The sequence below is a fragment of the Chroicocephalus ridibundus genome, chromosome 4 (genome assembly GCF_963924245.1).
Source record: "Chroicocephalus ridibundus chromosome 4, bChrRid1.1, whole genome shotgun sequence".
Classification (NCBI taxonomy): Eukaryota; Metazoa; Chordata; class Aves; order Charadriiformes; family Laridae; genus Chroicocephalus; species Chroicocephalus ridibundus.
The window spans coordinates 29214035-29241852 of NC_086287.1; the positions used below are offsets into that span (position 1 = coordinate 29214035).

Below are 27818 nucleotides of genomic sequence, written 5' to 3' on the forward strand. Positions count from 1 at the left end.
CGGGTGTATATTCTTCAGTTATATTCCAATAAACCTGAGTGGGCAGCGGCTGTTCCTTCCCTTAGGAGCATCTTCTTGTGAGAATTGCTGCCCTGCTTTCTAAAGCGTAGTAAAGGCAACGCAGTAGGGTGGCTAAATCTGATTTAGATAGCTACTACTGTGCTCATTTTATGGAAGATTTGTTTTGATACTGTAGATAATAATGGGCAAGATAACTCTACTTTTCAAACCGGAAAAATGAAGATTGACTTTTTCAGTTAGTCTTCTGGTTTTCTACAACTGTTACAGATTCCTTAATGCCATTTCTGTGTGACTTTGCCATCTAGATTTTTTTTTTTTTAAAATTATTACATGTTGCCAGGTACTCCCCTTGCAGTGGAGCGAGTGAATGAGCCTTAGCAGAACACATGTGAGCTTTTTCATTTCCTACAAAGCTCCTTTATTCTAAAACTGAGGTGCTGTCTTTGTTGCTTGGAAGGACATTTGTATGGAAATAGTTGTGATGCACAGCAAAGGAACTGAGATGGGCGAGTTGCTTGCTTTAAAACCTCACTGAGATTAAGGTTGCTAATACTTCCTTATGACAGAAGTTATGGCAGCTCCAGAACTCAAATATTGTTTATGAAGCTTGCAGTTTATTTCGTCTTGGGTAGAGAGAAACCTCATTAATCGCGAGTGGCATGGTACGGGACACAGCTACTGGTTATTAATGGTGTGAAACGTGTATGTACCCACCAGAGATGCCCTCACCTTCCCAGCAGGTCTTTTAGCCTGTGACACAGCTGTGGTATTTACTGGTGTGTTTCTCCCCTGTAGCGATTATTTTTCAGTAACGTATATTACGTGCAGTACCCTGAAGGAAAAAAGAAGTTAATATCTGTGAGGTAAGAAACAGTACTGACTCTTTTTGATATAAAATCAGTTACTTCAGGCAGGTTATTTATTATAAAAATATAAGTTGAAAGCTTTTTTAGGAAAATAACCTTGAAGCCTTGACTTCTGGGGAAGGAAAGTGCCTTCTCCTTCAGGGGGGTTTCACCGGGCGGCGGGAGGGAGGCCGGGTCGAGAGACGGCTTCACCGCTCCCCGCCCCGCGTTCCTTAAACCCCTGCTTTTAACAGGCTTTGAAACCGCTTTTTGTGGCGGCGGGGCTGGGCTGGGTCCCGGCGGCGGGAGGCGGGAGCGGGGGAGGTCGCGGCGGCGGCAGGAAGCGGTTCCGGGTCGTCGTCGGGAGCCAACATGGAGCCCGTCGTGCTCGCGGGGCCTCGCTGAGGGAGAGCCGGGCCGCCGCCATGTCGCTGGGCGAGTACGAGCGGCACTGCGACTCCATCAGCTCCGACTTCGGCAGCGAGTCCTCGGGCAGGGGCGGCTCCCGCGGCGGCGGCGGCCTGCCCGGCGAGCAGGAGGAGCTGCACTACATCCCCATCCGCACCCTGGGCCGCGGAGCCTTCGGCGAGGCCACCCTCTACCGCCGCACCGAGGTGGGCTGCCCTGGGGGCGGTGGCGGGGCGGGGAGCGGGAGAGGGGCCCCTCTCCTCCTCCTCCTCCGCCCCCGAGGAAGGGGGCCCCGGGGGCTGCTCCGAGGAGGGCCCGGGGGCTGCTGTCAGGGCGAGCGGGGCGGTTTTCGGAGGCCCCGGGGCCCACAGAGCCGCAGCGGGGCTCGTCCCCCCGGGGGTGACTGACTGACAGCCCCTAGGCTGACGGACTGACAGCCCTCTGAGGTGACGACAGCCCCCGGCATGACTGAGTGACAGCCCCTGGGGGTGACAGCAGCCCCCAGGGGTGACTGACAGGGTTTGGGTTTCGGCACATTTGAGCACCGCCAGTCTCTCGGTCCCCTGAAGTTTCGTAGGGAGGTGTGGAGACTCTTCTCATGCTAATAGATTTCTCGTTGTGTTTGTTGTTTTGTTTTTTTTTTTTCTTCTATGTTTTATTCCAGTCACAGAGGACATGGGGGCATCTCATACAGGTAACTCTCTCGCGGGACCAGCGTTTCAGTGTAATCAGGGGAAACTGGCTGAAAAGCCAGTCCTCCCGGTGCTCCCAAGTCGTTTAATCCCATACAGTCCAATCCTAGTTGTGCTTTTTAGCATCTGTCAAAGAAAAGTGCTTGAACTCGGTTCCCAAGGGAAGTTTTTCATTTTTTTTCCTGGGGGAAGACCAACCTGAGGCGTCACGGCTCAAACAGCTATAAATGAATGCTGTTCACTTAACAGATCACTCACGGTGTGTCTGACAACGTGGGTGGGCCAGACAAGGGCAAACTAAATTTGTGCTCGTTTCCTTGATTTTTTTAATTTTTTTTTTTTTTTTAAGAATACCTGAGTATTTGTAATGGCTTATGGTCTTGTACAGTTATGGGATTGGAAATACACTGTTCTCCCTTTATTGAACTGGAGTATGTTTAGTCTTTATTGAAACAAAACAAACTCTGTGTCTTTCCCTGGAAACCTTGTAGTATGTTTTTTTCGGTCGTTTGTTGTTTTTGGTGGCCAGCTGGAAAGATGGCTTCAGGCCATTGGTATTCCTAGCGACAAACAGAAACCCTCAAAACTTATTGTTGTGAAGAATCTTTGTCTGAAATCTGTAAGAGGCAGGAAAGCCTTTTTACCTTTCCTGAAATTTTAATTTCCTGCTATAAAGGCACATACTGTTCTCTTTGTGGTAGTGTGTTTTTAATTAAAAGATGTTTTTGTGTTTCAGGATGACTCACTTGTAGTGTGGAAGGAGGTGGACCTTACCCGGCTGTCAGAAAAGGAGCGTCGTGATGCTTTGAACGAAATTGTTATCCTTGCCCTGTTGCAGCATGAGAACATCATTGCATACTACAATCACTTCATGGATAACACCACGCTGCTGATCGAGCTGGAGTACTGTAATGGTGAGATCCCTACTCCCACTCACAAAACAGGCAGCTGCCACATTGCGGAGTCGCCCTCCTGCAGAACCTGCAGGGGGTTTTCCTGGGGTGTCCTCTGGGGAGCGGAGTGGAGGTGAATTCTGCTGCGTGGCTTCTGAAGAAGAGACTGTGAACCCTTCTGATTGATTTGTGTCTCAGGTGCCAAAGAAAGAAGCGCAGTAGTTAGTGCAGGCAGTTCAGGTAGTAGATGATTTCTCAAGTCTTCCGAGTAGCTGGTACAGTGGAGGATGTGTGTTTTTGATAAAGTACACTTAAAATGCGCCTTGCTATGTTCTTTTAGGAAGATGGTGGGAAAAGACCATCACGGTATTCAGCTTTCTCTGCCAGTACAGAGTGGGGCTGTTTTTCAGTAAGGTCTCTTAAATAGACCTCTCCATTTGGCAATTAGAAATCAAAGCTTAAAAATCTACTGGCACACTGCAGTGAGGACTTTTTTCCTGCCTTGTGCTATCAGCTTCTAAATTTGCTATAAAAAAAAATAAATCTGGTTGTTCTGGTGGTGGAGAAAACTTTAAAATTCCATCCAAGAGTAGATCAGATGATATTGTTTGGACTTTGCAGGGGAAAGTCACAGCTGGGATGGAGTGGTAGAAGGATTTGATATGAGTGGCTGAGTTGCAACTGTTCTTAGGCAGCTGGAAGAGGAGGTCATATACAGCTAACGCTGCTAGAACAGGGTATCTACCCAGGACTGCAATACGGTTTCTATTTGGATGAGTGGGACAGCCCCCGTGGCTACGTAACCTGTGTGTGTTTGTGGATTACATTAAGCCTTGGCTTATCAGCAGAAACCCTTTTTTGGTGGAAAAGGCTGTCATCGTGTTGTCATCATCTTGGACAGATTGTTTCACTGGGACAAGTTGGGGAGGACAACAGAGTTGTGCAAAGTATTTTTGAAAGGTGTCAAACACCCTGGTTGGCAGGTTGTCCAGAGTTGGTTTTGGTTCTCTGTTTTTTGTTCTTATGCAGGGTGGAGTCAAGTTCAATAGTAGGGGCACGTCAGCTCTTTGATGCCCTGTTTATTTTAGGAGTACTCTGTGTGAGTTATTTCGCTGCCCTGAAAAGACTGCATGCTTGGGTCCATTATGAATTCATTGGAGGACATAGAGAGAAGTCGCGTAGTACTGATGTCTGTGCATGTTTGGTTATGTCTCTAAACTGCTTGTTTTGCTTTGGGTCAATAATCAAGAGATGAGTATATAGCCTTCATTGCCTGAATATGTCTGAGTGGTATAGAACTAGGGACATGAGAAAGAGGGAATCTCATTTAGACTTAAGGATATTGGTTTTGCCAGTGTGTTAATAGTTGTTTCTGTGGCTTTTGTTACAGTGTACAAGTCCAAGATAATTTGTGAGTAATTTTTTAAAGTAAGGCCGGACTAGGCACTGACAGACACTCCTCAGAATCCAAAGGTTTTACTGTTTAATTGGTATGTCTCTTTTGGAGATTTAGGAAGGACTTTTAAATTAGAGTAAATATTGTCCCCATTTTACAGAGGAGGAAGCCAAGTTGTTGACTGATTTGCCTGTAGTTAGTTCTGTATATCTGTTACAGTACCATAAGACTTGGATTTCTATGGGATAACATCAGTGAATACATCTGAAATAGATTTGGGAAGAAATATCCTAAAAATACATTTGTTGAAGGCAAAATATAGTGTCAGAAGGTTAGATGTGATTAGATGAAACAAAGAAGAAAGTAATATGTTTTTTGTGTGTGTGCATAGAGGTATTGGTTGTCTGAATCAAGAGCTAATTGGTCTCCTTGTGTATGATTTTGGCGATGTAGTACCTGCCATGCTGCTCTTTGGTTCAGAAAAGCATCAAAAAAGATGGCAAAAAATCAGAGCTGAGGAACAGTGTTCACTAAAAGCCTGCATAGACTGAATCACTGGGAAAGAGGTTCATAAGAAGAGGCACAAGTGAATACTTTGGTTAAATTGTGAAGGTGAAGATGATTAGTAGATAATTTGCCAATGTGAACACAAGGCTGAAAACAGAAATGTTGAGCAGCTATAGCAAGGCCAAATGAGAAGAAATTAAGCAAAGGGAATCCTAATTAGAATATCAGAAAAATCTTCCTAACATGGAAGTCTGAAAAAAGTCCCCCAAGGAGGCAAACGAGCCATTGCGACCTGCTTTGGACATCTACAACTTGACAAGCCCATGGAAATCATACAGCAGAAAGCTGTCTTGCACCATACCTGTGGGAATGGGAGAGGGCCTGGCGTTCCGCTACTATTAGGACTTAATATATGATAATTGGGAAATGGAATAGCAACAGGATGTGATCAGAGATTTGGGATTTACTGGTAGGATGCTAACCTGACTGGGAGTCTCCCTGCCTGCAGCCCTCAGCATCGTTTCTTTTAGCTCTGCTTGATTTTCAGTCTGCTGTCTTGAAATTCTGAGGTGCCCTGAAGAGCCTGCTGGTTTCAGGCTTCTGTTGGTGGTGCTGCTGTTGTCAACGCTTTGTGAATTCTGCACTGATGTATTTGGCAGGGCAGATGAAGGAGAGAGGCATGTCAGAGCTGGGCAGTAAGGGGGGAAAGGCAGTAACTTGTGCTTTCAGGGACTACTCTTAACTTGTAATTGCTTTCTTTCTCTCTTTTTAATGTATTATTTATTTATATATAATGCTGAGCAGGACAGTCTCACCTGGTGTACAGGTTGTAAATGTTTGCATATCCCAAGAAGTGCTTGCAGGTAAAAACAGTAGGGACTGCTAGCCTATCTTACTGATTCACTTTTCAGAGAGTATTAAATGGTGGCATTAAAAAAGAATCGTCTCTGCTTAAGCTTAGATATACTGTTGAAGTTCTTAGATGGAAGAATAATTTAATTTTGTGAGTGCCTGACCGGTTTAAGTGAAGAGTGCTGTGGGTGAGCTGTAGTGCTTTATCAGATCTCTTAGGGGATTTGAGTATTCCCAGCAGTACCCGAGCAGAGCAACTGCTGCCATTAACTAACATGAACCTCTCTGTCTTTCTCACTCACTTATAATTACAGGAGGGAACCTCTACGATAAGATTCTGCGGCAGAAAGACAAATTATTTGAAGAAGAGGTAATTTGAGGTTTGAGGGAGCAGTGGGGCTGGCCTAATGTTCAGGGGATCTGTGTTGTTATCTGAGTATTTATAGAATGTTTTTTTCCTTAGTGCTGGTGGGGAATTTCTCTGTGTATCTGGGGACTGATATCCTTCCTTTCCTGTTGAATATTGCAATCATTTATGGACTATCAGAAATTTTTATTTTCTTTTTTGGCTGTCTATTAGCAGTATAAACTTCCAAAGGAGGAATAATGAAAGCACTCAACTCACTTTGGTTACCTTATCATTTTGGCTAACATTTAACTTTAAAAACTCTTTCTGTGTTTCTTCCTGGTTGGGTACTTGATTTCTTTCTCTTCTTAACCATTTTGTACGTTCTTTTCTGAGTAATTACCTTGAATCTGTCTCACCATAGTTTGTTTTTTTTCTTGTTCCTTTTTCTTTAAAATTATTTTCTGCTGCCTGCTTCCACCTCATGCTGAGGTGGTTAATGGTTATGCTTATTTATCTTATATAATGACTTTTAAGGCCTTCCGGCTCATGGTGAATATTAAATGGTCACGGTTTGTATTCCAGAGAGCCCAACTGTAAATCTTTCCCAGGTGGTCATTAACTGTCATTCCTAAGCCTTTTCACTCGTTGAATTTTGTGACACTTGTCAGGACAGACACTATGAACAGCACTAGAACAGTCTACCCTTTGGAATATCTTTTCAGAGATTTCCAAAACAGGAAATTCTCAATTTTCGTACTCCTGAAAGAGCATCTAAATGGTATGGTCAGGCCCTCTTGCTATGCCTCTCTGTGATGGGCACATTGGGGTTTTGTTTTTTTTTTTTTTTGAGCCTCACATAAGGCTTTTATTCCTACCTTTGCAGATGGTGGTTTGGTATCTCTTTCAAATTGCATCAGCTGTGAGCTGCATTCATCGAGCAGGAATTCTTCACAGGTAAGTGTGGCGTTTGGTAAAACTAAGGTAACCAGTGCAGTTCATGGATGTGAACGCAGAACTCCTTTGAGCAGCCTTTGCTTCTGTGTTTAAAGCAAGCACTGAGCTTCTCTCCAAAGCGTAGCTGGACTGCCCAAATGTTAAGTATCACTCTTGTAAAGAATTCTTATTGGGCTACAAACCATCTTGTGATAAATGTGCAAGAAATTTTGTAGATGAAAATGGAATTGCTGTCTTTGATGCTGTGGCTTTGTGAACAAAGAGTTAATCCATGTAGGAAGGAAGTTAATTGGCCCTTTATTGCCATAGCACATAAATGATGTTTGCTAAAGTGGGTAGGAAGAGCAGTTACCAAAGGCCAAAGGTACTTCCTACCCGCTCCACAATTAATAGCTTGAAACCAACACGTGCATCCTTCTGTAATTCCTGGAGGCTGACAGTGATGACGACTTTGCATTTGTCCATTGCTGTAATATAACCCGTGCGAAGCTTTGTCCTGCGTTTGAATCTCATTTCTTCGGCCTGTTATTTAAGGAAGTAATATAGCTTGTTAGCTGTCAGTGGTAATTTTGACATTGACTCTTGAGGTTTTAATGAGTAGCTAATGACCTTTTTCTGATGCCTTTTTCTGTTTGGGAGGGGTAGATTTCATGGCTTATGCGTGCTTCACGGAGACCGTGGTGTTCTGGGCAGTACTGCACATGTAGACAGCTGTTTCCAGCGTGGTTGGGTCGTGTGCTGCACAACATCCTTCTCTAACTAATGAGCTTAGCTGTGTGAGGGTGTTTTCTGTGGGATAGCATTCTGGTTGCTGCCATGCTGAATCTTTGGTAATTGGCAAGCCTCGCTAATGAAGGGTTGGTATCCTATGTTCAACAAAGTAGTGCCTGTTTTTGACCTAAAGCAGATGTCATGTCTGTCCTGCTTTGCAGTGATTTCCTGCTTACTACCTCTGTTGCCCATCTTCACAGCAGGGTTCACAGTCTAGGGACACATGTGGCCCCAAATCCTTCCATGATAATGAATTGAACAGTTATTTAAATGTTTGCAGTGATTTCCTTCTGCTGCAGACATTGTCAGAGTGACCCAGGACTTTGCGATGCCCCAAGTGGATGAATGCAAAGTGCTGCTTTACTTGATGTTGTCCTGATCTACACTGGGAAGTTGTTGATGGTACGTTAGGAAAAGTGGGTGTTGTGAAGTGTTGGCCATGGGAAGCATATCATACTGCGGGGGCGTCCTCTCTGTGTTTACAGCCTCTTCTATTGATCTGTGAAACTACACATAAATTATTCTGTCTGGGAGAAAGTGTTTTCAATGAGTTTTGGAATTCAGCATTTTTGTGGCCATCAGCCTTTTGATCTTCTGGGCATAGTATGTCATGTTATAAAGAGTTCTTGAGGTGTAAGGTAGAGGGTTGTTATGCTTAAGTTCTACAGTGGCATCTGTTTCACACCCTCTGTGTTTATATTTGCATACATGCATATTCATGCACACATTTATGTTTTCATTGAGCTCAGCGACTCCTAGCTTGGGTCTATTTATAAAACTAGGAAAAATAGGACCTGCTCAATGACATTCATATGAGAAGAGACTGAGAGGGAGGAAAAGAACTTGTCTTTGATTTGTGTCCTTCACATAGGTGTCTGGAGCCTGAGCTTTTTAAACTGTGTTGTGTTTGTGTGGGGATGTGATAAAACATGGATAACTGCAGTTACTGCCCTGATACTTGGAGTCTAATTGCCTTTGGAGAGCTCTGTGTGTGTGTGTGTCAGAGCACGCTGGAAGAGGAGCAAGTACCTCATTTTGGGGGGAGGTATAGTAGTGTGTGGAGAACTGTGAAATCTGGAAATACATTTGGGTGTCTGTATTTCTTTTTTTCCTTTCAGAGATATAAAGACATTAAATATCTTTCTAACCAAAGCAAACCTGATTAAATTGGGAGACTATGGGTTGGCAAAGAAGCTGAACTCTGAGTACTCTATGGCTGAGACTGTGAGTATCTGCCGCCTTTGTGTGCAAACTGAGGTGTGTTTTTCTTTCACCTCTACATGCCTTGCAGAAGACTAGGATGCTGTACATTCCTGCTGCTTGTTTTCTGTTGTTCTCCTTTCCCTCTCATCTCAACTTACCTCAATGTTATCTCACTAACATTGGGATATTTGCTGGTGTTTTGCAGCCTGCAGTTGTCCTTGCTTTTCCAGGTTACCTTTTGGAGGTCTGTCTCTCTGCAAAGCATGTTTCTCTGTGGGCATGGAATTATGCCAGAGCCAGTGTAGCTGTGCTAGAGATCACTGCTCTTCTTTCCCTGATACCAAGGCATGGTACTTCCAAAGGTGAATCTATGTAACATAAAGGCAGTGCTATCCGAAGCGACAGAGACAAGCGGTATAGTCACATCAGTACAGCGCTCTCCTCTGGGATGAAGTCCAGCTTAGCAAGTTCAATTAATTTGGTCATGCTGCTGTGCTAACAGGGGCATTTTGCCTCAGCTGAATCTGAGATAGCTTGGATGTGCTTGCCTGACATTGCACTGTGCCATAGATATGTCTCCTACCTCTTTAATGCTCAGGCTCTGAACTAAATTACAAAGAAACAAGAGAGACACTTGTGCTTCTTATGGTTACCAGGTGTATGGTTTATTGGTAATGCTCTTGGAGGGGGGCAAAGCTTTGTAGGAGAGATTAATTCTACCAGAAGGCTGTCCAGCTTGGCTTTGTCCCAGACCCTTCCAGAAAGCAGTTTTGCAGCCAGAGTTATGACATAGGGTAAGCTGTATTGCAGGCACCTCAAAGGCTCAACTTGGATTTCCCAGCTCCATTAATTTCTGTGGTGAGCACTAGGCTTGGAAAGGGAGACATTGTTTGGAGCTCCTATCTGCTAAAGGCCTTTATTGTAGTTTGGGATGCAAGCCAGCTTGCACTTCCCCTTACCAGGCCGTATTATTAGATTTAATGCAAGCTATTGGTGTTCTGTTCGGATGTGTAGTTAAATGCTTGCCAACCTCCTTCCAGAACACGAGGGTTACTGTGCAGTTGCACAGTAAGTGGGAGCTCAAGGCTGCCGCATGGCAGCAGCAGCCCTTGCTAAGCTGGGCTGCAGCAAAGCCACTTCTGTTTCATCACATTTTTCATGGCCTTCTGGCTTTCAGAGGAAGTGCAGTCTGTGCTATTAATTTCCAGGTTTGTTTTTACCTGTGTTGTGTGTGTTCATCTACACCTGTGAGCTTTTTTTTTTCCTTTTTCACTTCTGAAAAATTTTGAACTGTGTTCTTTCAATCATATTTCATTCCGTATATGCTGGCTGTGCTCTGGGCTAGTTGCTCAGTTTGTGATCTAATGACCAGTGGTGGTCTGGAAGTATTTTTTGTGTGGAATGAGCGCAAAACATGTCACTGTCAGTCTTTGTAATGGTAACAGTCAAATTACAATTATGTAAAACGTTTATGTCTTGCTTACTAAGTGCCGATTTCTTAATTTATCATTCTTTCTCCCATTTAACAAGGTAGATATAGAGAGTATGTCTGTGTCTTTCTTACAGAAAGCTTACATCATGGGGTAAAAAGGTTTAGGTGCAGTGTCCTAGTTCTCCATATGATACAACTAGGTAGGCTTCTAAACCTTCACTAGGTGGCTAGGACTCGCATAGCTCTCTAGCTGTCACGCTTGGTAACGGGAGATGGAAGGGAGATGGTGGATTCTGAATATGTCCATTAGGTATCTAGTGTACTAGCAGAGCCTAATAAAAGGCCAGCTTTGTAGTCCTTGGAGCTTTGCTGAGAGAGTTGAAAAGAGGGCAATTATAAATATTTCCCCTTCTTCTAAATTCTCTCTTTCTCATTCTATTTCACTGTCTAATTCCTTGCTAGGGAATGAGCTCCTTTAATCTGGAAGCTTCATTCTTACACCTTTCATCACGTTTGTTCTGCGTCTCCTTGTTGTGACTTTGAGCGATGCCACTATTTCTGTTGTAGCTGGGAGGGCTTCTGTATTTAAGTGCTGGGTTTTGGGATTTTGTGTGTGGTGTTTGTTCTGAACCAATTGTTCAGGAAAGCCCATTCTCAAGTGAAAGCCTTTTACGTGGGACTCATGCCAGCTTTATACTTACTGACCCAAAAGTAACGCCTCATTCGTGGGAGACAGCGTAGCCTTTGTCCTGGCAGTACCTTGTGATCAGACAGAGTGGCTCCATAGCCATGGGCTGGCACCTGTGTTTGGAAGCTGTGCTAGATCCCTTTTCCTTCAGCCTCTTATGAGGGTTTACATATGCCTGGTCAGTATGTGATCCCTGACTACTTCTAAATGTAGTTTATGTAAGAGAGGGGCAAGTTCTTGCTGTGTTCTCATGACTACTACTCTGATGAAAAGTATGTACTACATCAGGATCTGAGCAGAGGGGTGTCTAGGATCTTCTAAGAAGCTCAGGCACAGGCTTGTAGATGAGAAGGGAAGAAGCGTGCTTGTTGTTCCCATCCTTCCAGCACATTGGTGGTGTGTGTTATCTGTGTCACTTCAGTGCTGTGTCAGATCTGCATTTAGTTCTGATGCTTGTGGGCCTGTGTGAACGTGATGGATGCAGAGCTACTGAATTCAAGGCTGCTGGGTCATTTCTGATTTTTTAAATGTTCTTTTTTCCTAGCTGGTAGGAACTCCGTATTACATGTCCCCAGAACTCTGCCAGGGTGTGAAGTACAACTTCAAATCAGATATTTGGGCTGTGGGCTGTGTCATCTTTGAGCTGCTTACTCTGAAGAGGACCTTTGATGCTACTGTAAGTCTGCAAACCAGGATGGACTGAGTAACCTTATTTTTTATCACTTTGAGATTCACACTTGGCTCATAGCTTTCTTAACTCATGTTTTTCTTTCATTGTTTAAATCTGCTGATTAAGAAAATAGTGGCCTGGGAGTGCCAGCTATAGACAGAGAAAATGGCTACACGATTTCCCCTACCCTGCACTGCAGATGCCTCTCTGGCTTCTGCCAAGCTTTGTCTGCAGCCCTGGGTTTACCAGATGCAGAATACAAGCTGTGCTAATTTGTATCATGGCTGTGAATGAGACATCCTTTTCTCTACAGGGAGGAAGTTTGTGATTGTGTAGTCTTTTTGTTTTTTTCAGCATTACTAGCTGTAAATTTTCTGTGCAGCATTCTGTAGCAAAAACTTCCAGCCTTTGGATTTCATAGGATTTAATCCTGTTACCCTTTCTCAAAGTTTGGGTGCAAGAGAAGTGTGGTCAAGCTGGCATGGGGAGGGTGAAAGTGAGCATTTCTGTGTGGTGTTTCAATGGCAATATGCTGCGCAGGAGATTCCATGCAGGGAGAAACCTATCTTCTCTCCACCGTTATGGAATTTGGTGAAAAGTTGGATATTGCCACCAAGTCTTAGTGATCGGAGGTACCATTTCTGCAGGAATTATTGGGCTTCTGGAGAACCTGCTAGGCAGAGAAGAAGGGAGGATGTGTCCTGATCAGAGAAGGAGGAAGAAAATAATGGTGGCCTTTAGCATCTCTCCCCATTGGACACATTGTCCAGTTTAGTTCCCTTAGAGCTGGTTTCTGGTTTCTGCCTAGAATCCCCTGAACCTTTGTGTGAAGATTGTACAGGGAAATCGAGCCATGGAGGTTGATTCCACTGTCTACTCCCGGGAGCTGATCCAGATGGTGAATTCGTGCCTTGATCAGGTTGGTGAGACAGTTTTGAATTTTCAGACACCCCTTCCCAGCTGCCTAAGCCATGAAATTCAGAGGTGAAGGGGAATGACATGTCTATATCAGCGGGAGGGCTGTTGATGCAGGGTAACTTCTGTGAGACCTGAGGCGTCACTAAGGCTGGGCTCTCTCCAGTCCTCTGAAAGCATTGTCTCAAGATGCCATTCAGTCCTGCAGGCTCTGGAGGGGTGCTGGGTTTACTCTGTTGATGATTATTTAATGGGCTGGAAGAATAAATTATATTCTAATGCAGTGCTGCAGAGGTAGGGGCATTGTCTCAGTACAGTCTCTTAAGGTTCTGGGTTTCTCTCTGTGATTCTAGGTTTCTTTAAGGAATTAATTTCTTGAAAGCAAACATACTATTGATACCTTCAGAGCGTGGAAGTCCCTCCCATACATCCTGGCATTTATCCCTGTTAATTCCAAAGATTTGGATTAATTCCTTTCCCTTCTGAAGGGAGTCAGAGAAGGACGTCCATGCAGGCTTTGATATCTGGCCCAAGATTTCATTGTAGGTGATCAGCATTTCCCAGAGAATGACTTGTTGCTCACTTCTTTCAGGATCCAGAGAAGAGACCCACAGCAGATGAGCTGCTTGAACATCCCCTTCTCAGCAAACGCAGGAGGTAATCAGATGGTCTTGCCTGAAACCTGGACAGGTGTCGGGGAGAACAGGAGGGTTTGTGCAGACTGGTGGTGTTCATGCTTTTGAAGCAAAGTCCTAAAGTTATTTTGGCCTGTTGTTGAAGTACACTTCATCCTCTTTAGGAGAGAAGTGCAGTCTTGTCTTCTGATCAGTTGCTATGCCTGTTGGTGCATGGGTACGGTGAGAAAGGTCTTTGCATCCTTTTCTCTTAGAAGCCGTTGGATTGAGAATCTTGAGGCATCCCTTTCTGAGGCTTCTTTGAGGAATGTTGGTTCCCGCTCTTCAGACCTCTGAATGAAGGGTTACCCTTAGATCCTCCTATGATCATTGGAAAAGACCTTTCAGAATATACATCTCATGCAATATAGAGACCCGCACTCTCACTCTTCCAGAGAGAGTTGCATTGAAAGTGGTGTATTTTAGCTTAGTTTGACCATCAGTCTGCACATACTGTCTTTTTATGAAAAGTGGACCAGAATTCTTGGGGGCAGTAGATGTAGTCCTTTATTTCAAGATTATTTTACTTGATAGTCAGCAAAGTTTGGGTTTTGTCTTGCTGTGTGCATTGGTAAAAGCCCAAATCCTGGTAATACTTAGCCATTTAAGGTCGTTCTTGTGCATATGGGTATTGGTTGGCCACATTCTGGTGTGTACATATATATATATATATATAGTTTGTTGTCCTCGGCTGTCCTGTTAAGTTTGTTAGCTATATGGTACATCACTTCTGCCCTACTTACTGTGTATTGCTGTGAGCTGGTAAACAGCTGCCACGTTTCCTCCAAGAAGGAGCAGCATTTTATTGGAAACGAAAGCAGTCTTTGTGTGCTGCTTGTCAGTAAATTGCTTTGGGCGATGTTGCTGTTTCCTAAAATGCTTTTTTTCCTTTGGCAGGGAGATGGAAGAGAAAGTCACACTGCTTAATGGGCCAAATAAGCGACCAAGGTAATTATTTGGGCATGTGCTTGAAAGGAAGTCTGGAGAGAACGGCTCCCCAGAGAGGAACTTTGCCGAGAGTGTTAGTCTGTGACAACCGTAATGAAATAGAGTAGTTTAGAAGATTCCTAAATGCTGGGAATTTGACGTAGTTGTTACAGAGTTATTGTCCCACGTTTTACTCTGCCTTTTATATCCTGCTTATATGAATGGCTGGAGCCTTACCTCAGCATGTCCCATACAGCTCTAATCTGTCCTACTGAGGCTGTACTCTTTACAGCCTGCATATCTGAGGATGTAATGTAGATCCCTCCTTTCACACAGATTCCCGTGAGCAGGAAGAATATGACTGAATGTTGGAATATTAAGTGAATGTAAATATCTTTCATAAAAGTGAATATATGCAGAGGTTCTCCGCAGTCCCCAGTAAGCCCATAAGTGGGGTTGTTCCATGAAGCACCTGGCTTCCGTGACATGCATAGCTGTCTTTCTGTTGATTTATTGGATAGAATTTGTCCTTTTTTCCCCGCATAAACTTGGAAGTACTATCTGAACGCTTTATGTGAAGTTGTTCCAGTTCATGGTTTGCTCACAAACAGTTTGCTTTGATTACAGCTTCCATTTTGCAATCTGCTTGTGAATTGATTCTTACCTGCATCAGAGAGTTATATTTTTGCCCTCAGATGGAAGCCTATAATTTAAATAAAGAGGATAGTGGGAAGTTAGAAGCTTTTGGATGCTTCTGTATTTTGAGCAAGATTTCATGACCATTCGTAAGGCTTTCATTTTCCACAAATAACAGCAGCTCCATGGCCATTCAGTGAAAGCCCAGTCTTTTTAAATGATATAAAATTGGATTGTAGGCTTTTAAAAATGCTTCCTGGAGCTACTTTCTCTGCTGCTGCGAGACAGGTTTGATCCTGAGTCTCTCTATAGCAGTTGAGGCCTCACAAGCTCTCAACAAAGAGAACATTTTGTGAAAATAAAAACCATGAATGGTCGTGAAGGGAAAACTGATAGACAACTGTAGCAAAATGAGTGATGACAGCGAACACAAACTCATTATTAAAAGTATGTGTGTTTTGCGGGGGGGTCTTGTGCAGGTCAAGTACCATGAATGAGGCTCCCATTGCAGTGGTGACTTCACGCACTAGTGAGGTGTATGTTTGGGGAGGCGGGAAGTCCACCCCCCAGAAGCTGGATGCCATCAAAAGTGGCTGCAGTGCACGCCAGGTGTGTGCTGGTAACACTCACTTTGCTGTGGTGACAGTGGAGAAGGAGCTCTACACCTGGGTGGTAAGTGAGAGAAACTGGATGAAAGAGGGTAAGGGTGGGAGAGGAGAGTCCAGGTCCACTGCTGACCGTTCATGAGCCTGTTAGAATCAGAAAGGCAACCAGCTTGGACGGAGAGAAATCTGATTGTAGCGGACATTCTGTGAGGCCACGTGCTTTGGGGCTGACCCAAGTCTCCCAAGGCAAGTGTGTTTTTGGGAGAATTTTTCCATCATGCCAGGAAGTATATTGGAGACTTGCTGTGCACTTGAGGATTGTAGGTGGTGGGCTTGTAGGCCCAGACGCTGAGTCAAACATGTCTTCTTCCCCTTCCGGACTACTAGAAATGCACTGGAGGCTTTGTGATGCTCTGTTGGCTTTGTGTATTTTTGAGGAAAGTTTTCAGAGATCAGAATGGGTGGGATGAGTGACCTTGTTGTAATACAGATGTCATCTGTGAGGCAGCTTGTAGATGAAATCGGAGATGTCTTATACTAAAGAAGTCTGCTTTTTTCGATGAGTGGAAATTCTGTAATAGTTTGAAGTGAATTAAAAAATGTTGGCCTATAATGCATTTAAAACAATTGAATCCAGTCTTCTCAGGCTTAGATCGTCAGTGATGTGGAAGTATTCTGCATTTCCAGGCTTCCACAGGCTTTTGTATTGATGGTACAGAATCTGTTAAGACAGATTAGAAAATACTGGCAGGTGGGTGAGAGAAGAAAGAGTTGCAAACGAGAGGAGAGCAACTTGAAGTCATTTGCTGGATGTTCCTGCAAGAATGGCCACTGGAAACTTTCAGCTGGCTATTCATATTTTAGTTTTAGCTTCAACACTACTCACAGTTGTTTTGCTTTTACAGTAGAATTGGTAAGTCTGGTCACTTCAGTGACATTTGTTTCATGTTATGTTTTGGGGTTTTTTTTCGCAGCCATTAGGATTTAGAAAAGTAGGTCAAAAAGCTGAAGGGTGAATTTCAGTCCTGCAGCAGGGAGCAGGTTCTGTAGCCAGGCAGATGAGAAAGGAGCATGGATTCCTCACCAGCTGGTGGCCTGAGACTGGATCACTCCTCATTAGTGCATAACTGCCTGAAAGGCTGTGCTACCATTTAGAATGTTGCCTGCTGTTATGCCGCATAGATAGCAGTCTCTTCCCTGGAGTAGCTAACGCACTTTCTCTTGCTCTTTGCTGTCTTTGGTTGTTCATTTGAGGTGCTATAACTATCGGCACCATCTCTGGAGTTGGGGAATACATAACCTTACCAGATGTTTCTGTCTTGCAGAATATGCAGGGAGGCACCAAGTTGCATGGGCAACTGGGACATGGAGACAGAGCCTCCTACCGGCAGCCAAAGCATGTTGAGAAGCTTCAGGGAAAAGCCATTCGCCAGGTCTCCTGTGGAGATGATTTCACAGTGTGCATCACAGGTGAGAGCTGAAAGGGGACTACTGTCTCCTCACTTTGCTGTGGAGTTGTTTGCCTTCACAATAAGATTAGCAGAGCAGCTTTGTACCTAAAGAAACATTAAGAGACGTTAAGAAACGTCTAGGTGTGGCATTTCAGGGCATGCTCTAGTGGCAGAGATTATAGGTTGTTTGGTTGGACTCGGTGATCTCAAAGGTCCTTTCCAACCATGAAGATTCTATGATTCTATAAAGGAGAAAGTCCTGTATGTTACTCACCTTTCAGTTTGGGGGATATTAGGTGCGGTAGTGGAGATAGATCAGCTTTATTATACAGAGGAAGATACTGACTCCCAAGAAGGCTAAGTGTTTTGCTAAGGGTGCGCTCCTTTTTGGTGATGAAGCTGGATGTTGAGCACAGCTCCTTGGGGCTGTGCAGACTCCCTGCTCTTACTAGTGCATGTGTTGCCTCCATACATGCCTGCATGAAAGACAGAGGAGCCTGAAGTCAAGAATGTAAATGTGTTTGAAGCTCTTGTTGGACTGTGTGGGGAAAGAGTCACCAAATGATAAAGGAAGATGTGTATCTGAGATTTGCTATTTAATTCAGAAAGCTTGAGACCTGGTAGCTGTCTCTAGTTCTATCACTGCTCATACTTTTAAAGATGTGTTAACTGTGGTGGTGTCTATTATGGAAGAATTTGAATCTTGCTTTACCCATGAAAACATAATTCTCAACAAGGTAATTTCCAGCTTATTTTGTCAGTGCTGGAAAAGCAGAGGTTTGACAGAGATAAGTTCAGAGCCTCAGTGTGCTGGAGGAGTGATTTAGGGAGTCACAGGATCAATTTATGTGTTCCTGTTAAAGAAAGCGTCAGCTTCAACCCAGGATTTTTTGACATTGGCAGCCTGAAATAGCTGCAAGTTGTGGTGTTAGGTCATCCATCTTAATGTGAACAAGAGAGGACTCCATGTTCTCCTGATTACATTCTTCTGCACTAAAGAGGAGTGGGATTACAGAAAAGAGGTTGCTATGGCCGTGTCCTAAGAGGTTAATATGCTGCCTAATACCAGGTTTGTGTGCTGACAGAGTTTCGCTTGTGTCCTTCAGATGAGGGCCAGGTGTATGCCTTTGGCTCAGACTATTATGGATGCATTGGCGTTGACAAGGCTTATGGCTCTGAAGTGCTTGAGCCACTGCAGCTGGATTTCTTTCTCACCAACCCTGTGGAGCAGGTCTCGTGTGGAGATAACCACGTGGCAGTGCTGACCAGAAACAGAGAAGTCTACACATGGGGCTGTGGCGAGTATGGTAGGTAGAGTCTCCTGGGAACCTAAAGGCACTGGGACCTGTCTGCTCCAGAGAGCAGCTTGGTGCAGGTGTGTAATGCAGCGCCTGGGTGAGGGCTGTCTGCTATGTCCTGGGGACAAAGAACTTTGTTTCTTTCTGGCTTTCTTTCCTTGTAAGAATGGTGAACTGGGGACTGAGCCCTTGGGACTTCACTCTGGGAAGCTCTAGGGTGTCGCTTGGCTTCTTTGTGGGTAGGACAGTTGTTCTGTGAGTGGGGTTGGATTACCTTGAGGATTGGCAGGCAATGATGCATGTAGGGGAGCAGGTTTTTAGTTCTGTAGGGAAATTCCTTTGGGACTATGGAGAGACAATACCATTTCTTAGGGGTGGGCACCTAACGCTTTCTAACTGCAGTGTTTTCAATGATGCAGGGCGCTTGGGCTTGGATTCAGAAGAAGATCACTACACCCCTCAGAAGGTAGGGCTGTGACTACTTCTCAAAATCTTTATGGACATAAATGCAAATTAGTTGCTGTTTGGAAATATTAACTGTCTGAGGCTCCAGTGTTTTTTCTGAGGTATCACAGAGTTTGCCAAGGGTTTTAGCTTTACTTCCTCATTTTATTTTGCTTCATTTGTCCATAGAGATTATGGCAGAGGGACATGCTGCTCCCAAACCAGACAGCATCGTGACTTAGAGCTTCATTGTTCTGATCTGCAAGCTGGAACTGGAAATGCCAAACTTAATCTTGTAGAAATCATAGTAGGAAATACCAAATTGTATATGTCGGGTCTGTAGAGGAAACTCGCAGCATTGCAAACAACTGGGAGTCTTCAACATAATGAGTTAAAAATGAGTTGAAAGTAAAACCCTTTTGAAGTACAGTGCTAGGGGTAATTGAAGCAACCTAACCCATTGGGGGTTAGAAACCAAAAAGGATGTGCCTGGAAGCCAAGTATCTGTGATCAGAGTAGACACCCACACAGCACATACCCAGCCCTGCTTGGCTAACTGGGCCTGGTGCTTGTAGACCCCAGCTGGCCAGGATACCTCTGAACCGCGTTTCTGGTTCCTGTGCTGGCTCACCAGTGTCTGCACACAAGGTCTAGAATGCCTTGAATTTCTGCATTGTGACCAGAGTTTCAGTATGCTGTAGACTTTGCAATATTCTTCCACCTTCATTCAAAATGACTGCATTGAGTATTGTCAGTGCCCAGACTAGCTGAACCACTGCTCTAACCCCGTATGTTTTCCGTGTGCCAGCTTCTATGTAGTAGGTGTTGGGATTTTGATTTTCTTGGGATGTATTTCTTCCACATAGGTGGATGTTCCGAAGACCTTAAACATTGTGTCTGTTCACTGTGGCTGTGATGGGACTTTCCTGCTCACCCAGACAGGCAAAGTGTTGGCATGTGGACTCAACGAGTTCAACAAGCTGGGCCTGAATCAGTGCACATCAGGGATAATCAACCATGATGTAAGTCCATTTGGGCCCCTGGCTCCAGTTCCCAGCAGTCAGCAGTATATGGGGAAATGGAGGTCCTGTGACAGTGACAAAGTGTTCACTAGCTTTGTGCCAATTTGTTAGTTCCAATCCAAGACAACGGATACTGGGATGGTGGGAAGCAGCAATTTGTTCCTCAGTTTCCTGTCTGCCCTATGGGCTTATGTCAGATCTGTGGTAGTGAAACTGATAGTGAGCTGCTCCAGGGTGACTTGGCCAGTGACATGGATTCTGGCAGTTCTTTACCGTACCTATATTGGGACTGTCTAGGTTAACGTTGTGGTCTGCCAAGACCTGCTTGAGTAGATCTTAGCTGATAAATGTGTGTTTTTCCACTCAGTGCTTATCCGCTTGTCTTTTCTCAGACATACTGTGAGGTGCCATACGCCACTTCCCTTACTTTGGCCAAGCAGCTGTCCTTCTACAAGATCCGTACCATTTCTCCAGGGAAGACACATACAGCTTCCATTGATGGTGAGCCCTATCTATCAAGAAGTGAATACTGGTTGCTGGATGACTTTGCATCAGCTTTGCCCTTTCAGCCTGGCCTTTGACATTGAGAGTTGTACTCCTGATAGCAGAGCTCATGCCTGCTCCAGGAATCCTGTTCCTCAGCAGTGTTCCCTCCTGGCCTGCTGAAGCAGCAACATCAGGTTCTGGGTTAGTCTTCCCTTTTTTAAAAGAAAAAAAAAAAAAAAAGTTGGGGAACAATTATACTCTGGGATAGCAGAGGAATTGTTTATGACTGAGTTAGGCTTTGCCCAAGTGACACCATTTAGAGGGCTGTGAGGAGTCCCAGCCCCTGGCATCAGAAAAGGGGAGCAACGGGAGAGGGAGATAGGGAGATGTTTCCAGGGTGAAGCCATTCCTCTTGGCTGTCACTGTCCCCTCCCAGCCTGGCTGGCTTCTCAGCAGAGTCCTTCCTGGTCATGGGCTGTTGCTGCTAGTTCTCTGCATGCATGGCTGCTTCCAGAGTTGGGCCCTTGCTGTGACTGTCTCCTCATTCCTCCTCTTAGAGCGAGGACGCCTGCTGACCTTCGGCTCCAACAAGTGTGGACAGCTTGGTGTTGGGGACTATAAGAAGCACCTGGGAATTAACCTGCTGGGAGGCCCCTTGGGGGGTAAGCAGGTGATCAGGGTTTCATGTGGAGATGAATTCACCATAGCTGCTACTGACGGTGAGTGGGTCTTTGCAAAGTTGTGGTGGGTTCCTTTGAACTAGATCTGCAGCGTGGTTAATGGGCTCCTACTGAGCATTTTCTATGCCACCCCTGCAGCACTGCACTGAAATAAAGAAATCCTTCTAGACTGGGGCTGTCTGGCCCTGTTAATTGTCCCAGTGCAGCACCAAACATTTGCCGGCCCTGGGGCTGTGGAGTGCCTGCTTGGGGGCTGCCTGTAGATTCATTATCAGTTTGTTCTCCCACTGGCAAAATGGAACTGGTGGATTAGATACTTTGGGTTACCAGTTGCAGCAGAGAGGCTATGACCCTTGTAGTAATTACGGGCCAAGAGGGAGGGAGTGAACTGAAGCTCCTGAATCTCTCTTTTCTCAGACAACCATATCTTTGCCTGGGGTAATGGTGGGAATGGGCGCCTGGCAATGACATCAACTGAGAGAGCTCATGGCTCAGATATTTGTACCTCGTGGCCTCGGCCAATATTTGGATCGTTGCATCATGTTCCAGACCTGTCATGCCGTGGCTGGCACACCATCATCATTGTTGGTGAGTGTAAGTTTAGGATGAAATTTCGGGATCTTGGTTGTGATGATGTATTGCTTGCCAGGGCCTAGACTATAAATCCTGCCTGGGAACAGGCCAGCTTGCTGTGGAGGAATGTGGCAAGCTGCTCTGAGCTCTAGGCCTGCAACATTGGCTTTGTTGTGTGCTGTTGTAGGAGTTGTCTTGGTTTCCGTGTGGCACTCTTAACTGAAAGTATGGTTCTCTTGCAGAGAAGGTGTTGAACTCTAAAACAATCCGATCCAACAGCAGTGGCCTGTCCATTGGTACTGGTGAGTAACCTGTCCAGGGGAGCTGTGGCTTAAGTCCGTTCAGTTGTTAGTTTGAGTGGATGCAGTTTGGTCCTGCAGCATGGTTTCTCTGTGTTTGAGAGGCCTCACAGAAGAGCTCAGAGGGAGGAAATCTAGTTGGTGATGTGCATTGGAAGGGATGTCGCAAAGCTGGGAAAGAACTGAAACAGAGGAAGACGAACATGGATGCAGTGAGGCTTTTGTAGTTGAGGAACTTCAATTTGACGAGGAAAAGCTGAGAGGAATTCACTGATGGCAGCTGATAAGGGAAGGGCGGCCATGGGGCAGCTGCTGGAAAGATGAGTCCAGTTTCTTGGACCTGTGGGAGGGATGGGGCCATGAAGCTGCAAAAGACTGCTGCACACAAGCCCTTTTGGGGAGCCCTGCAGGGAATGTTAGGAGATAAGCCATTGAGAGAGATGCTGCTAGCATGTGCTCTCACTGTGGCCATACAGCCCAAATTTCTGCATCTTCTCTGCTCCAGCTGGGGCTTGGCAACAGAAATAGCAGAAGTGGGGAAAGTATAAAATTTTCATTCTTGTTTGGTAGTGGCTCAGAGCTGCACAACTGGAGGAGGAGAGGAAGAGGATAATGAACAGGAAGCGGAGACTCCCAATCCCAGTGGAGGCTTTCGGGGAACCATGGAAGCAGATCGTGAGTTGGGGGGCTGGATCAGCACCACAGAAGCTAAGGGAGGCAACAGTGCTGACAGCAGCTCCTGCCCTGGCTGGCTGCGGAAGGTAATATGATGTCTCAGAAATGCCTTAAAATGGGGATCTAGGCTGGGGAAAAGCGAGTGGCCCCTTCGACCTTTAAGGGATTCTCCGAAAGGTTCTCAGAGTTGTGCTGCGTGGGAAGCCCTTTAGGCCTCGCTGCCTTTTTTACCACAAGAGGGTGTTGGTGCATTGGTTGAGGGGAAGTCATCAGCTGCAGAAGGCAGGCAGGACTGACGGTGCTGCTTTTGTGTATCCAGGAGCTGGAGAACGCTGAATTCATCCCCATGCCTGACAGCCCCTTTCCTCTGAGCATGGCATCTTCAGAGCCCGAGAAGGAGACTCTCCCTTACCAGAAACTTCAAGGACTCAAAGTGGCTTCTGAGGAACCTGTTGGATTAAACAAGCCCAAAACAGAACCCCGGGTAATGTTATGCAAGTGAATGCTTGGCCAAAAGCTCTTGGGGACCATAAATGGCAATGTTTGGATTATGGGGAGAGCTGAGAAGAGGGTGTTGGATTGGCCTAATTCATCCGGATGAGGAAAAGAGGGCTGTTGATAATCAGAGATGGTGCGGCAAAGAGAACAGTTCACAGGAATCTAGAACACAAAGCTGGGGCTTGGTCAGATTGAAAATAATGAGATAAGTTCTGTGGAAAAATGCGGTTAATGCAATTGAGGGGGGAAAAAAGGGAAGCCTGGGGCCCAGAAATGTAGCAGAAGGTAGAAGTTTAGAAAGCAGAAATTGCTGTCAGATAGGAAGAAGAACTGATAAAGGAAATCACTGAGAAATTACAACCTGTGAGAATACCTTATTCCAGGAGTTTTCTGTCTCAAGAGGAGGCACAGATCCCAGGTTTAGAGAAAGGGGGGGGTAAAGCAGATGGATTTTGGTGATGGTAGGACAGGAGCAGCTTTCCCAGAAAAAAGGACAAAGTTAGTGGCTTTGTACTGAAGACTTAATGACTAGTAGCTTGCTGACCTTGGCTGCTAGAAGTTTGGGAAGCCTGGAAACAAGCTAGGGTGACGCATTCTGTGCATGGTTTCTTCTTTTGGGATATACAACTCCTGGCCTTGCACTCAAACCTGGTCTGGCTTCCCTCCGTGTCTCTGCAGCCTACTTGCCTGAGTCCAACCCTGCCATGTGGTGAAGGGAAAGCCGCATCTCCTGTTGCGGGCTGTATGTGCAGTGCTCTGCAAATGGAGGTGACGCACCTCCGAGGCCTGGTTTTACAGTGTCTGGATGATCAGAAGAAGCTGCAGCAGGAAACTGTTCGTCTGAGTGCCCAACTCCAGCGGTTCTGCAGGGGGACAGAGGCAATGCAGCAGGTGAGGACCCATCACCTGGGTGCACATCCACGCTCAGGGCTCACTACACTGATTCAGACTCCTGCATAGATTGTGGAGGCTGTGCAGAAACAAGCAGCTTTTAACAGATGTCTCTCTTGGAGCAGAATGGGGGCACTGAGCATGGTGCCTGTCTCTTGTTTGAGCTGCTGATGCAGGCTCTGGTAGTAGCAACAGGAATGAAACCAAGACAACAGTTTCCTGTGAGGACAGCCCAGTCCTTGAGGGACCTGGGATTCCCCTTTATTTCTCCTGGTGAGAAGGTGTGGGCAGTCAGATGCCACAGAGAGTCCCAAATGGTTGTGGAGAACAGGAACTGCCTTATGTGGCTCCAGGCTTCTTTGCAGCTACTCCTAGAGCTGTTTGGATAACTGCTGTGTGTTTCGACAGGTGGAGGTTCATTCCAAAGGAACACAAACAGCCAAAGAGGAGATGGAAGTGGATCCGAAACCTGACTTGGATTCAGATTCCTGGTGTCTCCTGGGAACGGACTCGTGCCGCTCCAGCCTCTAGTCTCCTGAGCCCACTGGGATCCATCTAACTTCACAGCACACTAACCGAATGCAGAGAGCGGCTTTCCTGGCTTCAGGTCACTCGCAGACAAGGAGCGAGGCCGGAGGCTCCAGAGCAGCACCCATGTACGTTTGATATGAACTAGGAGTGAGTTTGAGAGGGAAAGGGCCCCTGAGCTCTAGGCCAGCTCAGTGATGGAAGCAGCAGCAGCTCCTCTTTGTACCTTATCTGTCAATTCTGCATGTGAGGCAGAACGGCCCCATTACGGTGATGGCTCCAGTAGCGGCTTGTGGCCCTTTCATTGTTTCACTGCTTCCTGGGAGCTGCCTTTGGGACCCCAGTGTTCATCACTGCATCTCTAGATGAGAGGAGGAGATGTGTTTTGTACTGAAGCTGGCTGAACCCTAAGACTCGCCACCTTCACTTCAGAGGGGTGAAGGACTAGGATCCTCTCCCTACCACATGGTAAAGCCCAGCCGGTGAGGCTGCTCCCCTCTGCTTAGGGGCAGAGGGAGTAGAGAATGTCTCATTCTGGAGGCAGTGGAGATCTTCCTGTTCAGGAGATAATGGCAGACAGCATGTCCCTGGCCTCGAGGCACAGCTTCTGGCCATATAGCTGTGTCCACAGGCCTACTATAGACAGAGTTTAAAGGCTTTATTCTGGGTGCCTAGAGCTTTCCAACTTCCAGGCAATGCACTGACATGAGTGAATCAGGTGGTGTTTCCAATAGCAGTAGCGGGGACTGTCTGAGATGGGATCTCTAGTTCCCAGTTTCAGACCACCTGCTTCCCAACCAGGTGACAAGCGTCTGGGCCTCAGACTAAGTCACCCATTTCGTGCTCCAGCTGTTCGGCTTGGTTTGGGTGCCAGAGCTTCTTGGCATAAGCCCGTAGCTGCTCCCTGCTTGGCTTCTGTTCTACTCAGCCCCTGGTGCCCACGCTCTGTGTGGGTGTGGGAAGAATCAGTGTTTTTCCACTCAGTGTTTTGATGAAGCTGGAATGCAGTTTCCTACCCAGAATAGGTCATTAATGCCGTGGTCACAGGATGCAGCTTTCCCCAATGACCATGAATGATCAAGTCTCTGTCCGGAATTCACCGTCTTTCTAGAAGTGAGAGGCTTTCCCAAGAAAATTGGAGATGGGAAGAGACATGGTCTGATGCTCAAGATTTCCTCATTTCCTGTTAGAAAATGAGGTTAATTTTATTCCCCTTAAATTTATTAGCAAACTGACTTTGAACTAAGCTTTTGAGATTGGTAGGATCCCTGGGAGCAGCTAGCCTCCCCTGCCTTACATGAAGCCTCTAAGGAGTCTTGAGTCCCTCTCATCTTTGCTGTGAGAGTGGGGTTGTGATTTCATTAGGCTTAAACCATCCCCATGGATGGCATGTCACTACAATTGCCTTAGGTCTGTTGGAGTTGAATATCCTATCGCCTCTCCTGGACTTCTTCTTTTGAGACACTGCTCTGGGGGAGCCAGCACTCCCCATTTGTCTCTAGAGGTGGATGCCAAACCATTCTGCTCGTAACTTATGCTCCTTAAAGACTTCTTTGGTGCCTATTGCTAGTATCTAGGAGCTGAATCAAGTGCAGTCTCTCCAGTGCAGCGTCAAGGGCAAGGATTGTCCATCGTTACCAAAGGAAGGCTGGGAGGACAGCCCTCCTGGGAGGTGGTGAGCATCAGGCGCCCTGACGTGGCCATGTCGCTTGGTTGCCCTTGTGACTCTGCTCTCCTTTCCGCCGTGTGCGTTGGAGCCAGTTCTCAGGTTAGGGGCCCGGCTTGAGGGTTGTTGTTGCGGTTAGAAATGATTGAGTTGGTCACGTTGTGGCAGTGCCTTTGAGGAGTGAAGAGTTGAGCCTGAGCCATGTCCAATTAGCAAGCACCCAGCTGATGGGAGTCGCTCTCCTGCAGTGCACTGCTATCCTCATTCCTCAATGCTCTGCAGTTGGGAAGCTAGGTGCACAGACTGGATTCCCCTTGGATCTAGTGGAGGATTAGGGTCCTAGACAGAGTATGCCCTGTGCTCCACAATCTCATATGTGCCTTAGAGGATTCACGCTATCCGGGTTGTGCCTGTTACAGACCACAGATTTCACACCAGCCAGCTATGCAACCAAAAAAAAGCAGTTTAAAGCCAGCACCTTCGTCTTGGGCTGAAAACGGAAGGGCAAGTGGGCAGAAGTGCCTTCGAGCAATTTCAAACCCTTTTTACTTCTCCCCTTCTTGCAGTGCTAGCTCCGTATGTGTTGGTCTCCTGCTAGTATTGCTACTGAGTTGTTATAGTGGAACACAACTTATGCCTGCTCTGACACTCTGGCTGAAAACTAGTTTGTCGTTGTCTTTTTTTGAAAGGTTAAAGGGTGGAGTGGTTTGGAGTTTCTGTTTAAATAAATGTTTAAATTCATTCTCCTGGGTTTGGAGTCCTCTTTTTTTTTTTTTTTTTTTTTTTTTCTCCAAGAGAGGAAGGGGAAATATGTGTATAGTCAGCTGGCTTCATGGTATTCTGTTGTTTGATTAATATTTTCGCTTATAGAAGGAGAGCCAAGGGGCTTGCAGGTCCTTTGCTATGGGAAAAAAAGTCAGGTTCTGTGTCCCTTCATTAAAAAAACAAAAACAACAAACAAACAACGAAACAACTCTCTTCTCTTGCTGCTGCATCTCCTCATAGTGACGTCAGGGGGCTTTTGTGTGTGTGTTTATTTCAACAGTTGGAGTGCCAACTGGGAAATGAGTAACGGGAAGAGAGAGGCTCAAAGGGAAGAACTACCTGTTTCTCTCAGAACAGTTTCTACTGAGCATTAAGGCCTACGGAAGGGAGAACCTGCCTGACACCTGCTCAGCCAGCTGTTCCTGCACACTGCACTTAATGCCTGTCACTTCCTACTTTTTCTCCGGGTTTTTAGTAAATTGTGAAATGTCTTGAGAGGCAGAGCTGGGTTAAAGACTTAAAATCACCAGAGATGTAGATACTGAAAATGCAGCACTTCTCTGAGAGGGGGATTATACTACAGTAGCAGAAGAGGAAGCTGAGCCAGTGGGAGTAACAGCTTGAGCAGTGTCAGGGTAACACTAACCATGATAGCAAAGAAGCAAGGTAAATCTCAGTGCTGAGCCTGATGCTTTGGCTAAACTGTTGCTAAGTTTTAAACCAGTTATTGGAGACTGTCTGGGTGCTGCTGTCTGTCTTGACCTGAAACACCCACTCAGCAAAGAGGGGTGAACTCTGAAACAAAGATAACAAATGAAGCCTGGTGATTTAATGTCAGTAACTTTTGTTTAATCTACAGTTTCAGTCTCAGCATTAGGTGTTTGCCTGCCACTTAAGAGAAGTCCCCAACGGGTGGATTGATTTTACAGTATCAGAAGTTTTTCTGTGTGTAGCTACCCCTGTCACTGTTTACACTCTGCTGACTTTCAAGGTCCACCAAACACAGTCAATGAAACATGTTGCAAGGGAACTGGAGTTAATATTACAGGACAGGCAGTGGTACTGAATTTCTGAACTACTCTTTGTTTAATTGAGGTACACCTT

General features: G+C 45.7%; 1 protein-coding gene across 2 annotated transcripts; it reads left to right on the forward strand.

Moving 5' to 3' along the window:
* The first annotated feature begins 1211 nt into the window (after positions 1–1211).
* On the forward strand, positions 1212–26690 carry NEK9 (NIMA related kinase 9). Of its 2 annotated transcripts, XM_063332295.1 has the most exons (23): positions 1212–1480; positions 1939–1968; positions 2703–2880; positions 5929–5984; positions 6847–6917; positions 8807–8912; positions 11556–11687; positions 12490–12600; positions 13189–13253; positions 14168–14218; positions 15313–15505; positions 16764–16908; positions 17996–18196; positions 18607–18653; positions 19498–19653; positions 20046–20154; positions 20697–20858; positions 21237–21407; positions 21635–21694; positions 22262–22452; positions 22686–22850; positions 23543–23755; positions 24164–26690. In XM_063332295.1, exons 1-23 carry the CDS (start codon positions 1292–1294, stop codon positions 24284–24286), a joined length of 2925 nt encoding a protein of 974 aa, XP_063188365.1. In that variant the 5' UTR covers positions 1212–1291; the 3' UTR covers positions 24287–26690. The 2 variants fall into 2 exon arrangements, with proteins under 2 accessions (XP_063188365.1, XP_063188366.1); XM_063332296.1 differs by lacking the exon at positions 1939–1968.
* The last annotated feature ends 1128 nt before the right edge of the window (positions 26691–27818 follow it).